At 40.2% G+C, this 13,570-nt stretch overlaps 1 protein-coding gene across 7 annotated transcripts in view; it reads right to left on the bottom strand.

Annotated features, from left to right (window-relative positions):
• COL12A1 (collagen type XII alpha 1 chain) overlaps positions 1 to 13,570 on the bottom strand; it is a 144,924-nt gene that overhangs the window by 90,594 nt on the left and 40,760 nt on the right. For 6 of the 7 annotated variants that reach the window (XM_030555772.1, XM_030555776.1, XM_030555771.1 and 3 more), the window contains 3 exons: positions 5,905 to 6,174; positions 4,054 to 4,320; positions 262 to 451 (listed from right to left, as the gene is read on the bottom strand). The exons of the other annotated variant lie outside the window; for it this stretch is intronic. In XM_030555772.1, coding sequence (XP_030411632.1) covers positions 262 to 451; positions 4,054 to 4,320; positions 5,905 to 6,174 — 727 coding nt within the window. The remainder of the gene's footprint in view (positions 1 to 261; positions 452 to 4,053; positions 4,321 to 5,904; positions 6,175 to 13,570) is intronic. 7 annotated transcript variants of the gene reach the window in all.

Raw genomic sequence — 13,570 nt, forward strand, 5'->3', positions numbered from 1 at the left:
TCCTGGCCCTTAAAGGTTTTTCTTACTTATGCTTGATTCTATCCTACCTACCAGCCTCTGTATCATCGTGGCCCTAGTGCAGCCTTTACCTACAATAGCATTAAAACTAAGGAAAAAGGGGTATCTTTGTGAAAAAACACATACTTTTTTCATAAACATATTGCTGTAAAGAAGGGATGGTAAAGCTATTCATAACCTGAGCCATTTTATTTCTATTAATTAAACTATTAACACAAAATTAAAAAGAATTATTAGCCATACCTAAGCTCCTCCAATACAACTGTATTGTCATATGGCCCAACAATTAGTTCTCCAAGTCTATCTTCTCCTGTCGGATGGAAAGTTATTTTGTAACCTCTCACTTCCCCAGGGGCTGGCTCCCAAGTTACTCTGAAACTTGACATAGTGGAATCAGAAGTTTTCAGGTTTCTGGGTGGTTTATACGGAGAGGCTGCCAGGAGCAAAGGGGAAAAAGCCATAATTTAGATCATTTATGTATATGAAAAATATTAGTAAATACTACTGCAAAAAATTCATGTACAACTGACATCGGTTATTAATTGTTTGTGTATTTTTCAATTTAAAACAATATTTTAAAAGCACCTATTCCAGGCTCGTACTGGATTTGCTTGACATAATCACTAGTACCAAGCCATGAGAGGCAAGACCAGATGCTTGCTTTCAACCCAGAACCAGAAAATAAGAAAATTACCAACCAGACATTAAAAAAAGCCCAACCGTCCTCACCCACAAATACTACCAGACCTTCTCAGCCTCTTCCTCCTTAGGGGTAAAGAGACAGGCCTTGCAGCATGTCCTGAAGTTCAAAAGATTCAGGCTATTTCACACCAAGGAGGGAAATAAATTCCAAAGTTGAAGTCCTTCATAAAAAATGCCCTGCCAGCAGTTCCCTCCTTTTGTGCTCAGAAGGCAGTGTGGCAGGTCTCAAGCCATTTAGAGATTGACATGTCAAACTTTACTCTTTATTTTGAAACTGATAGGCAGCCGGTTCAGATCAGAGCGCACTGGTGTCATGTGCTCCTGGTGAGAGACACTGCTTAGCAAACAAGTGGTTGATAGACATGGCAATTTCTTGCACAGTCCATGAAAGACCTTATTGTATTAAGTTTACATATTATTGTGGGCCAGGATTCTATGTAATCTCTCGAGGGAGAGATGGGGTAAAGGTCCTAGGTCATGTTTTCTAGCTCTTTAATCATTTTTGTTGCTCTTCTCTGGACTTTCTCCAATTTGTTCATGAGTATTCCCCAATTCCAGTTTTACAATAATCCAGCTGTCTGAAGCTACACCCTGAGGAGAAGGTAATTTTCTGCTGATTACTTGTTCCCAAAGACCAAGATCAAGGCCCAAGCTGTATAAAAAAATGGCTGCTCTGCCGAGCCTTCATTCTGGTTCAGGATCTAAGAGGATGAACTTGTGACCACAGGAAACACCTAGTTGTGGGTTTTGAAGGACTGACACCTATCAGCATTCTAGTTTGGAATCAGGATTGACCTCTGGTAAGCTTTTTAGAATGTATGTATGTTCTTGTATTGTTTTAATACATTTTCTCTGAAATGCTTTTACTTTAAGAATAAATGTGCTTGCTTAAAAGGAACTGTGTGATAACTTATAACTGCTGACAATATATGGTAATAGTTCTTGAACAAAAAGCAAAGCACAGGCATGAGCACCCGTCTTTTAGGCCATTTGGTTTGCTGGGGATATCACCATGTAAGGCAGGAAGCTAACGAATGGTGGGCATACCCCCTCACTTAATAGATCATGAATAACTTTGTACATCTTCCAGTTACTTCCTCATCCTAGCCAAATGACACCAGCCTTATCCAGCTGGAGACTCAGCTATCTAGCTGTTCATGTCTCAGTCCTTACCAAGCACTGGGTAAGGTGCTCAACAGAACTACCTTAATCAGATATGTAACAGGGTGGCTTGCCCCTGAGCTGAAGAGCCTGGGGCTAAGTCAACTTTGATTACAGGATGAGCCCCACCTGAGAGGAATCAGGTGATTCCAATATAAAGAGGGGGGAAAGCTCAGCAATCTGTGGCAGGATCTGCAGAAAGTGAGGAAAACTCTCCAGGCAGGGAGAGACTCTGACCAAGCAGGGGAGGAAATGCAATGGTCCCTGGTAGAAAGACCTGGGAGAAGGAGCAGGAGAAACTTTGGGTTGTGTGGACTTATGAATGGACTTTATATTGGGATTTTTAGTTTTATTTACCACTTATTTGATATTAATAATCCCAGTCCCCAAGCAGGGGTATTTTCTGACAAATAAAAAGCTTAAAGTGAACAATCTAAGAGGGGAAACTGAGGCAGGCTGCCTGTAGCATGATCCTAGGCCATGTAGAGGTATCTGGGTGGCAGCTGGTCTGGTTACAGAATAAAATAGACATGAAGCTGAGTGTCATCAGTATCTTGAAAGCACTATAGCACATGCTTCCTCCCTAACTCTTCCAATAGCCTCATACACATGTGGAAGAAGAGGGACAAGACAGAGCTGTCCAGAATCCCACAAGGCAGTCCTTGAAGAAGAAGAGCTATTATGCAGAACCATCTAAAAACTGAAAGGGAAGACCTGTTTTCTCCCACTTGAGTTCACAGGTAGGTCAGATAGATATTCAGTCACCAGGAGGAGATCATCTACTACAATGCCTGTGCAGTCTCTATGTCATAGCCTTGCCTGTACCACAATTATCACAGGCCATGGAGATCTTAGGCAGCTGAGTATCTAAGAATTATCTCACCACAATTTTCACAATAACCATAACCAAGGCTTGCAAGCTAATCATTTGACAATAGCTGACCAGACTGTCAGTGTCAAGTAACAGCCTTATAAGCACTTTCTTAATAGCCAGAAAGCTGCCTTTCCTAACCAAAATGTTCACAATCTCCACCAATAATGGACACATTTCATCCTCCTTGAGCACCACCAGCTCAGCATGAGATGGGTCCAAAGTGCAGGTTGTGGCACAATGTGCTCACAGTGACTCTAGTGCCCCAGTGAGCCACATTGGCAGCAACTGAAGCAGAGAAGTTGTAACATTTGTCTCTTTCAGATATTGCCCTACATCCATGGAAGAACACAATTAAATCCAAATCCATTTGATTTTCTCTGCAAAGCACCAGATAATTGCATTGCAAAAGGAAGCACTTTTTAATTTTTATATTATATATGGAGATAACCTATCTCCTAGAACTGGAAGGGACCCTGAAAGGTCACCGAGTCCAGCCCCCTGCCTTCACTAGCAGTACCGAGGACTGATTTTGCCCCAGATCCCTCGTGAAAGACCTGATGCAGAAGATTCCTGGCTTCAATCTCCCACGAAGCTCATGGGCAATCATACACCACATCCGCACAAACCAGGGCAGATACAGATACTTGCTACACAAATGGAAAATTAAAGATTCTCCAGAGTGCCATGGAACATATAACAACTCAATGCTCAATTCACAAATACTAAGGAGACATCACCTCAATTCACTCTGCTACTTCAGATGCAATTATTTGGCGTAACCATTTAAATGCCAATGTGTAGTTATTGCTCTATATTTATATCAGCCATATGAAGAAGACCCATGAGGACAATGCCAAGGAATAAGTTCCCCATAGGCCACTTCAAGAACACCTGAGAACCAAAGACAAATTACAAAGTCCTAACAAACCACTGAGAAGTGGTCTGTTGAAGGAACAATATTCTCTCACAAAACTGCCAGAAACATTTATTTTCCATTGACTTCTAAGGACCAGCCACCAGAACAGGTTTGCTGCTCTAACAAAAGTGGTATACCCCAATCTCAAATAGCAGGAGGCAACGATCAGGCCATGGCACAGGTAAAATTTTCAGCAGTCCCAACTCCATGCCCATCCTGTAGCAATTTTTTGTTAATTTCTGTTCTTGGAGATTTTGTAGATAATGGATTAGCTAACACCCGGTCTACTTACTGTACAATTGCTTTTCTACTCCCTACAATGAATACCTTTAATCATAAGCTTTTTACTATTTATTCTAATTTAATTATATGTAATACATACCTGTTGTTCCTTCTCCTTGCCTGTGTTTTCCTTCCCCAGATTTATACATTGGAATAACAGAGATGTTGTATTTGGTTAGAGGCTGAAGTCGTTTTAACACTGTAGCTGTGGAAGTAGCTGGTACTTTTGCAACCACCTGTCTTCCTCCACTGACAGGTCGATAAACTACACGATAGCTCACAACTTTCCCAGGTGCAGGCTGCCATGTAACTCTCATTGAATTCTCCGTCTCTTCATCTACTCTCACCCTCCTGGCATTTGGTGACACTTTTCAGTGTAAACATATAGATAAATATTTTGTCACATACAAACATGCACAGATATGTCTACACATTCATTCAGCACTACAAATATCATCTGTGATTTGTCCTTTCATGTTACAGCATATCATTAAACAGGAGTTCATTTGTGGTTCTAAGAGCCCACCATGAAAACTTTCTGATCCTGCTGGAGTAAATTAACACAACAGCTATGCTTAGATAACTATGCTTTCCATCACAGAGCAAAAAAATGAGCAATTCATGTAATACAACAATCCAGCATAATAGGGAGTTCTACACAGTAAAACATCATTTTTGGTAACCTATTGTTTAAATAATGAGTTCAGCACTTCCAAATGCTAGTGCTAAAGGGCCAAATCCTGCAGCATGACTTGTTTTTTTTTGGGGGGGGGGGAAGGGGGATTTTTTTATACAGGCGAATCTCCCTGTGAAGCCATTTTTCAGACCAAAGAAGTTCAGATTGTTCTGACAAGGTGCTGACAAGCATCCAAACTATTGGATGGTTATCTCAAAACAAACAGACCAGCCCAATCTTTTGTAAGTCTCCCACCTCTAATCTTAAGGCAATAACAATTCTGAAGAGTGTGGATGTCTTATAAAGAACTTCAGTTTCATTCTCCAGGCAATAACACCCAGGCTTTTTAAGTCATGTTCCTGCCTTGTAGCAAACACCATCAAATAAAAAACCTGAAGTGAAATGGAAGGCATGTCTGGATCTGGCTGTCAGCTGGGCATGCTACCCTAGGTTTTGGCAATGCAGAGCCTTCTTGGTGTGCCAGAGTCAGAGTTGGTTTTCACTTCACTAAGAGCTATGCCACAGAATGCTGAAATAATCTCTCTCAGCATTTGGAACTGGTCATAGACTCATAGGCTTAGAAGGGACTGCAAGGGTCATCTAGTCTTTCTATTCTGGTCTGTTCACTTTCAAACAGCTGTAACATTAGGAAGATTAATACTATGTGGTGTTGGTCACATAAGAAAAATCTAGAACTGTGAGTAAGAGATGTAGCCAACTTCAAACCCACTCACCTGAGCCTGGGAGGAGGAAATCACAGGGCAGGAAACTTACTAACCCCAATGGAATGAACTCTGACTTTCCTCTCTACCCTGGTCACTTGTTCCTCCCATTTCTTCCCCAACAATATACCCTCCAACCCACAAAGCCCCAGTAACTATCCCCAGATTCTGCCACTCTACTCACGTTAAACTGTAGCTTACTCTCTAAGAAACCCCGTTAATTTCAGTGGGGACTCCTTGCAGAATAGGATACAATTTAACATGAATAAAAGTAGCTGAATCTGGTTCCATGAGATATAAATGACTTATGATTATAAATAATCATAGCTCAGAAAAAAAGTGGAGGGTTGGTACCTCACTGAGTTGAGATGGGCAAGGGTTTGGCTGATTTTTTTAAGGAGGGGGGTTAATAAAAAATAAGGTCTAGTCTCTTGTCAATGCAAGTTGCATTAATAGGATTATCAAGAGTTTGTGTGTGGGATAATAAGTGTCACAATATCCCAGGTCACAATTCAGGCTGTTCTTTAGGGTGGCTATGTTGTACTGCATTTACCTTCAGTAGTTGCCTCTCCTTCTAAAGGAGCTCCGTCTCCACTGCTATAGGAAGCAATGACTGAAATTTTATATTTAGTCTCTGGCTGTAAATTCTCCAGCACAGTATTTATTACATTTCCAGGAACTGTGCTCTCCCCAGTCTGACCATCATAAAGCGATCTCCATACTATTCTATAACGACGAACTGCTCCTGGAGCTGCTGTCCAAGATAGTCCCATTGTAGTGTCAGTTATGTCTCTAATAAGCAAATCACGAGGTGAGCCACGGTCTGCAAGAAAGGAAGTCATAAGAGAGGGACTATGACTAAGACACAGCGAAATAGGAACAGAAAAATAAAATGCTCACAGAATAAAATTAAAATGTTCACAACACCAGCTCAAATGACATACAGTCATTCTTTTATGAGGAAGATTAAGGCCCTTGTTCAGCAAAATACTTCAGACTATGGTTAACTTTAAATACATGAAGAACGATGAGCACTTGTGGCACCTTAGAGACTAACAAATGTATTTGAGCATAAGCTTTCATGGGCTAAAGCCCACTTCATCAGATGCATGCAGTGGAAAATACAGTAGGAAGATATGCAGAACATGAAAAAAATGGGTGTTGCCATACCAATGCTAATAAGACTAATTGAATAAGGTGGGCTAAAAGCAGGAGACAAAAAACATTTGTAGTAATAATCAGGATGGCCCATTTCAAACAGTTGACAAGAAGGTGTGAGTAACAGTAGGGGGGGAATTAGCATGGGGAACCAGTTTAGTTTGTGTAATGACCCATCCACTCCCAGTCTTTATTCAAGCCTAATTTAATGGTGTCCATTTTGCATATTAATTCCAGTTCTGCAGTTTCTCATTGGACTCTGTTTTTGAAGTTTTTTTGTTGAATAATTGTGACTTTTAGGTCTGTAATAGAGGGACCAGGGAGGCTGAAGTGTAAATTTGTTAGTCTCTAAGGTGCCACAAGTACTCCTCGTTCTTTTTGCTGAAACAGACTAACATGGCTACCACTTTTAAATACATGCGCAATCTCAACACTACTCAGCAAGACACTCAATCTTGAATACTTTGCTGAACAGGGATGGAATTACTTACATGCTTAAAATTAAGCATGTGCTTCAGTACTCTGCAGTTAATTTAGGTTAGCTTTATCTTCCAGACTAGCAATTATGCCTCACAATCCATCTTCATCCCAAAAGCTCAAGTAACTCATTTATAGGCAAATAATGAAACCTTGGGTAATTTTTTCCTGATGTTAAATCTCTGTGAAAAAAATTCCTTCTAAATTTCTTGAGTCCTTCACCTTTTCTTTACTTGTTCATATCCCCTTATCCTTATATTTGACACTGCCCCAAAACAGCTATCCTCTCACTTTCTTTTATGTCTATATACGCCAATGAGATCCCTTTTTAGAAGTCTGTTCTACCACTGATGCAAGGGCATTTATGCATATAGGGTTTATTGGATTTACCAGAAATAAATCGCTTTCCACTGATTGATTAATTCAGACACTTAAGAGTTTTTGTTTGCTTGTTTTTCAGGAAACATTATGAGTCCAACTGCAGTTAACAGAATTTACATCTATGTGACTTGGATCCCGGCTGACCTAAAGCATCAGGTAGGATAATCAAGTTCCTCTGTCATTCTACTTGTTCTTTGTTGTATAACATCTTTATTATAGTAATGGGTTAAGAACTGCACACAGGTTTTTCATAACATGCCCCCATTTAGGAAATGTCTGTCATTGTTTTCAGCCCTTCCTTTCTTTCCAGTGCCTGAGAATTATACATTTGGCTGCTACCATTGCTACCAGCACCCGTCTTCCTGAATGGTGTGAGAATATACCTGTCAGCTGCACCCATTGTATCTATTTACAACTCAGCTGTCATGTATTTACAACATAAAGTGTAGTAATTGTAGGCTGGAGGTGCTATCTTGTCTGTACTAAGTTTTGCCAGACTCCTGTTGTATTGTTCTTCATAGCTGGTTGTCCTCACATTTCTTGGAGTGCACTAAACAGTTCCTTAGTTTGTATAATCAAGAAGGTATAAGCTAGCGGTTTGATGCTCACTTTAATACACCAGTTTCATGCCCGTATAACTCTGTTGACTTTAATAGAGCTCACTGGTTTAAAATTAATGAAACAGCCCGGAGGATTAGGTCTATGGAGTTTGCTGCATTCATTGTGACATCTGGGTACACTTATTAATGGGAGCTAAAACATGCTACTGGAATGGCTAGAGCCCTAGTTTTTTTTCTTTATGCAATGGCAAAGTTGTAGTTATAAACAAAAATCCCCACACACACAGATGCAGCGCCTACTTCGACGTGTACTCTATGTGGAATTCCTTACTGATCTCCGTAAGGCCTTCCTGCAGTGAGCAGAGCTACAGTGGCTCCCCTGAATAGCTGCTTAGCAAGAGGTTCCCCCAAACCAATCTCTGTTCTAGGCTTAAGCAGTGAGGAGGGCCTTGAGCCAGCCCTCTGCACCACAGGTAAGCTTTACCCACAGTGACAAGTACCCACTAATATATCTGAGATTGACCAAAGCCATAGTACCAGAATCAAACCTCTTTGAATGCGGGGGAAGTTTCAACCCCAATCCAACCTCCATAGAGCAGGCTCATCTTTGCAAATACTATCAGGCAAGAAGTTTATAATTGTGAACAGATTTCAATGCAGAACTATGTCTGGAAGGATTTTGAGATTGGTCCCAACTTATATACCATGGTTTAATCTTCCTAGGCATCTGTCTTTATTTAAACCCTGATCCAACACATGCAATCCCACTGGATATCAGAGGAGCAGCCGTGTTAGTCTGTATCCACAAAAACAATGAGGAGTCCGGTGGCACCTTAAAGACTAACAGATTGGGTAAAACTTTCACGGGTAAAAAGCGCACTTCTTCAGATGCATGGAGGGAGCTTAATCCCATTGGAATTGGTAGGACTACTTGTATAAAGGCTGAAGGTTTGAATGATATTGTTGTAGCAATAATCAACAGATTAAATAAACACAGTCTCACATGAATTCTGAATCAGTGAAAGAATAATTCCATTTTGGTTTATTGATGATAGGACACAGTTGCTGGAATTTTATTAAAATGTTCTTAGTAGTTGTATCTTTAATAAACAGAATATATTTGTAAATCTTATTTTTCTAAACCCAACCCATTGCTAGTATGTGATCCAGACAAGGATCCTTTGGATATCTTATCACCTTTCTCTGGAGATAACTGGTTTTTCCATCCAAACTTAAACAAAAATTCCTTCAATCCTTCTCGCCCGCCACTCTAAATATGACACGCACACAGAGGCACTCTTGATTTCAAAAACAACATTTTAAGATCCAGCTTTTTGTTACAGTTGAATTATTTATTGTCATAAGAAAAAATAACTACACTACTGCATCTTTCAGTGTAACTTTACCCTGTTATGCTATAAGAGCCAGATTCATCCTGATATACACTCCATGCAAATTCACTGATTTCAGTCCATTAAGTCAGGGCAGAATTTGGACCCCAAAGAGTAACTTTCCTGGAAGACTGAAAAAAGATTTGTCTTCAAAAGTAAATCACATCAATTTTCTGTCTACTCTAAAGTTTCTGCTCCCAACCCTTGGCTTTTTCATTCAATATAAAAATCTGAATATACTCCAAATGGAAATATTATGGAAAACCCAACATGATAGAATGCGCAGATGTTTCACAATAAAAACCTCTTTTTCCATATTTTAATGTAATATAAATACACAAGTCACTTTATATTGACTACTTCAAATCAAGTCTCTGCCACAATGTGATTTCAGTATTAAACTATCTGCTACCACAGCACAATTCTCAGCAAATAACATCGGGATAGTATGGCTAATGATGTGTTGGAGGCACTGCAACAATCACTACATATTTAAACCAATTATTAAATTATTATATGTGCCACTAAATAGCAGAAGAAAATAATTTATTTTCAATGGAGTGTAATCAAGCCCAGCTACTGACAAATGTTAGCTCTGGAAAGAAAAAATAAATCATATGGAACTAAAGTACCATTTTTTGTTGAATAAAAATAAACTTCGGGCTTCCTACCAAGCCGCTGGGCCTAAATGGAAAAATTTGACTTCAAATAGCTGGAAACTGCTGACAAGACATCTTACCAACTAAGGGAAATTAGACTTTTAATATGTAATACTGCAACTGAAAACATTTATCTAAAATAACACACTAATTTGATTTGCACCTCATGTGTGAGGTATAAGTTTGTAGGCAGATATTTTCACAAGAAGCTACCACATGAGTATCTATGGGTCTGGAAGTGGGGGAGAAAAGCAGCTGTGTTTAGAATGTGGTGCAAAGTCCTAAGATTCCACTAAGCATTAACTAAGCTGCTACATTGGGAGTTTAGAAATATTCTTAAGTTCGGTAACATTACCAGTATAATGTAATGGCTAGTAGGCATACAATTATACCTATTAACCATGTTTAGTTTGTCTGAGAAGTACAATTATGCAAATCACATGGTAACTCTGCTTACCTAGTATTTATCTGTTTGCACTGCTGCCTATCACTAACATATCTGAGCAATTATTCTGATCTTCTGTTTAAATGTTCAAGAATCTTAATTGCTAAATGCAGGACCGGCTCTAGGCACCAACAAAGCAAGCACGTACTTGGGGTGGCACGATTCCAGGGGTGGCATTCCGACCACCCGTGTTTTTGTTTGTTTGTTTGTTTGTTTGCTTGCTTGCTTGCTTGCTTGCTTGAGAAGTTGCAGTCTTGGAGCTTGGGGTGGCAAATATTTTGCTTGGGGCAGCAAAAAACCTAGAGCTGGCCCTGGCTAAATGCTCCAACAAGAAGGATTCTGTGCTCGGCACTGTGGTGTTCAAGAGTTCCAGAATTCACTAGCACAAGCACAGTTGAAGCCTTGCTGTGTCTATAAGCATCAAACCAGTGCTGCTGTGTGGACATGTCAAACCATTGCAAAGGCAAGCAACCATTTCCTGCCATCAGAGCCGGATCCAAAGCCCACTGTAGTACTGAAGACTCCCTTTGACTTCAGTGGGCTTTGGCTCAGATTCTCAATGTCTCTACAATAGTTTCCACACTCCAATACATCTGTTAGTCTATAAGGTGCCACAGGACTCTTTGTCGCTTTTTACAGATCCAGACTAACATGGCTACCCTTCTGATACTTTTCCTCATTTAGTGTAGACAGATCCTTAGATATAAAACAGGTTCTCTTCCTTCCAGCCCTGAATCTCTTCAGGTCTTCACTTTCCACATCAAGGTTTTTCACCATGCTGAGCGAGAGACACAATATCCAATTTAAGTAACTTTCCTGCACTTGCTTGGCTCCTGTCTCCTGAGCTCTCCAGCAATCATTTTTGCTCCTGAACACATGACTTAATCAGTTAAGGCTACACCTACACTACTAGCTAGGGGTGGGCGTATAAACACCAGCAAAGCTGCAGTAGCATGGGTAGCTGTAGCAGAGGCACAGCTAAGCAATGCCGAGTACAAGCCCAGTTAAAACCGATGGGTCTGTACTCAGTATGGCTGGGCTGGGCCTCCACTGCTTCTACTTGAGCTTGATCAGAACTACCCCTAGTGTATGTACACCCGCAAAGGAATCTCATCCACAGTTCATAGTGTTGACATAGCCTAGGGTAAAAACCTTAACAGTCATAAAAAATAAATGTCTGTATTCTGTCCTCGGTTACATACCCACAATTCCTTCTGATTTCAGCAGAAGATACACACCTCTATCAGGCCTAAAACATATACATTTCTATACATGTACTCAAGCTAGTTTTCAAGATTAATATGTAACCGTAAATCTCACACTGATCCATATTTCACTTAAATTAAATGTAAGTTAGATCTGAGCCAATATCCTAAGCGGTCAGAATTTAATCAACTAAGGAAACAAACCCCCTCATGCCTTGCACACTCTGAACTTTTACGACCTGATTCCTTTCTTGTTTACAACAGTGTAAATCACAAGTATCTCCACTGAAGTCAGAAGGCCAGATCCTCACATCCAGCCAAGTTCATCTCAGAGTAGGACGCGCGTGCGTGTGTGTGTGTGTGTTGGGTGGGACACAGGAAGCTACCTTAACACTACTCCTCATCCAGGCCCTGCTGCTGGTCATATTGGCCTCTGGCATAAGATAGGAAAACTACTTATGTTGGCTGGTAATGTCTCCCTAGGGGCCATTATGCAGCTGAATACGGGAGTGCAGAGCACTCTGGCCACACCTCTTGTCATGTGACATAACCCACTATGCTGGGGAAGTCAGAAGGGGGTAGAACAGAATTTCCTGTGCCAGCTCTCTGCTAGGGGAGGATTCCTCTACATAAGCAGAGTCCTCACTTGCCCTTTTAAGCCAGGTTGCTGGCTCTTTTTCACAGGAGGCTGAATCAAAGGAGCCCTGGATCTGCTCCACCAGAGTTATACCAGCATAAAATTGATATGAGATCAGAATCAGCCCCTGAAAATCTACCTTATCTCTCTATTCCAGCAATTAATTAATTACCCAGCAACTAATTAGTTAATTATTTGATAGATAATATTTAGAAAATCAGTTCAATTTTTCTTATGTAATTAATCACTTCCTCTGAGTGGATTTGTTTTTTCCTGCAAGTGGTATACTTCCCCTGACAAGAAAATTCAAATGATTGCTCGATGGTTATCAAAAGTCACTTGCAAATGTCAGGGTGAAAAATCTTGGAATGTATCATTGAAAAAAATGCATGAGACAGCACTAAATCTCTTTGAAAGACACTGAGTCCTTGTTTCAGTCTGTATGGAGAAGAACTACGTAATTCAAACATTACGGAAAGTTCCTATGATATGCTAAAAACCTCTTTGTCAGGAAATGTCACTTGAGTTAGCCCCATTCACTCTGTAAGAGGTCATTCATTTCTAAAACATTCTTATGTTGCTATAGAAACAGCAAAAAAACAACAACATATACCTACTAAGAAACCACAATTCATTTCCTGGCAAACCCCTCTCCCCCCAAGCTCTGAGAAATGGATACAGCACAAAGAGTCCCTGAAACTAGAAAGTGAATCAACTATAATGAATCCTCACATCCCAATTCTCACAGCATTAAAAGAAATGGCAGAACTGGACCGTACAACATTTAAATGGAAAGACTTTCATACTAAGGAGGGAAAGACCATTATTTAATCCCCAGTAAAGAATATCTCCTGAGTATAGTAAAATATGCAGTTCTTATTGTTTACATTACACTAATCTACATTATAAGTATTGGGTTAGATTCTGATCTCAGCTTCACTGAGCTGATGCATGATGAGCTGACCCCTCACCTTGCATAAAGCCTGGCACAGCTCATTTACTTCAATCGAGTTATGTCAATTTACACCTGCAGAGATTCTGGTCCAGTAACTTTTCTAACATAAGTGGAGTTGCTCTGGAATCACTGTGGTGCAAGCAAGGTCAGAATGGGGCCCACTGTATCTTGTTCTGATAAACAGCCATAAATGCTTTTTTTGGTGACATTGCTCTCAAGTTCATATTTAAAATAGTAATGAACTCCTCTGCTTTTAGATGTCTGATGCATTCACCCTCACCAGCAGTAGCTGTGATATCCGTAAGGCAGTTCTCAAAAATCCTAGCTTCCAGCAACAGGGGGCTCATAAAA

Source organism: Gopherus evgoodei, chromosome 3 (assembly GCF_007399415.2).
Source record: "Gopherus evgoodei ecotype Sinaloan lineage chromosome 3, rGopEvg1_v1.p, whole genome shotgun sequence".
Taxonomy (NCBI): domain Eukaryota; kingdom Metazoa; phylum Chordata; order Testudines; family Testudinidae; genus Gopherus; species Gopherus evgoodei.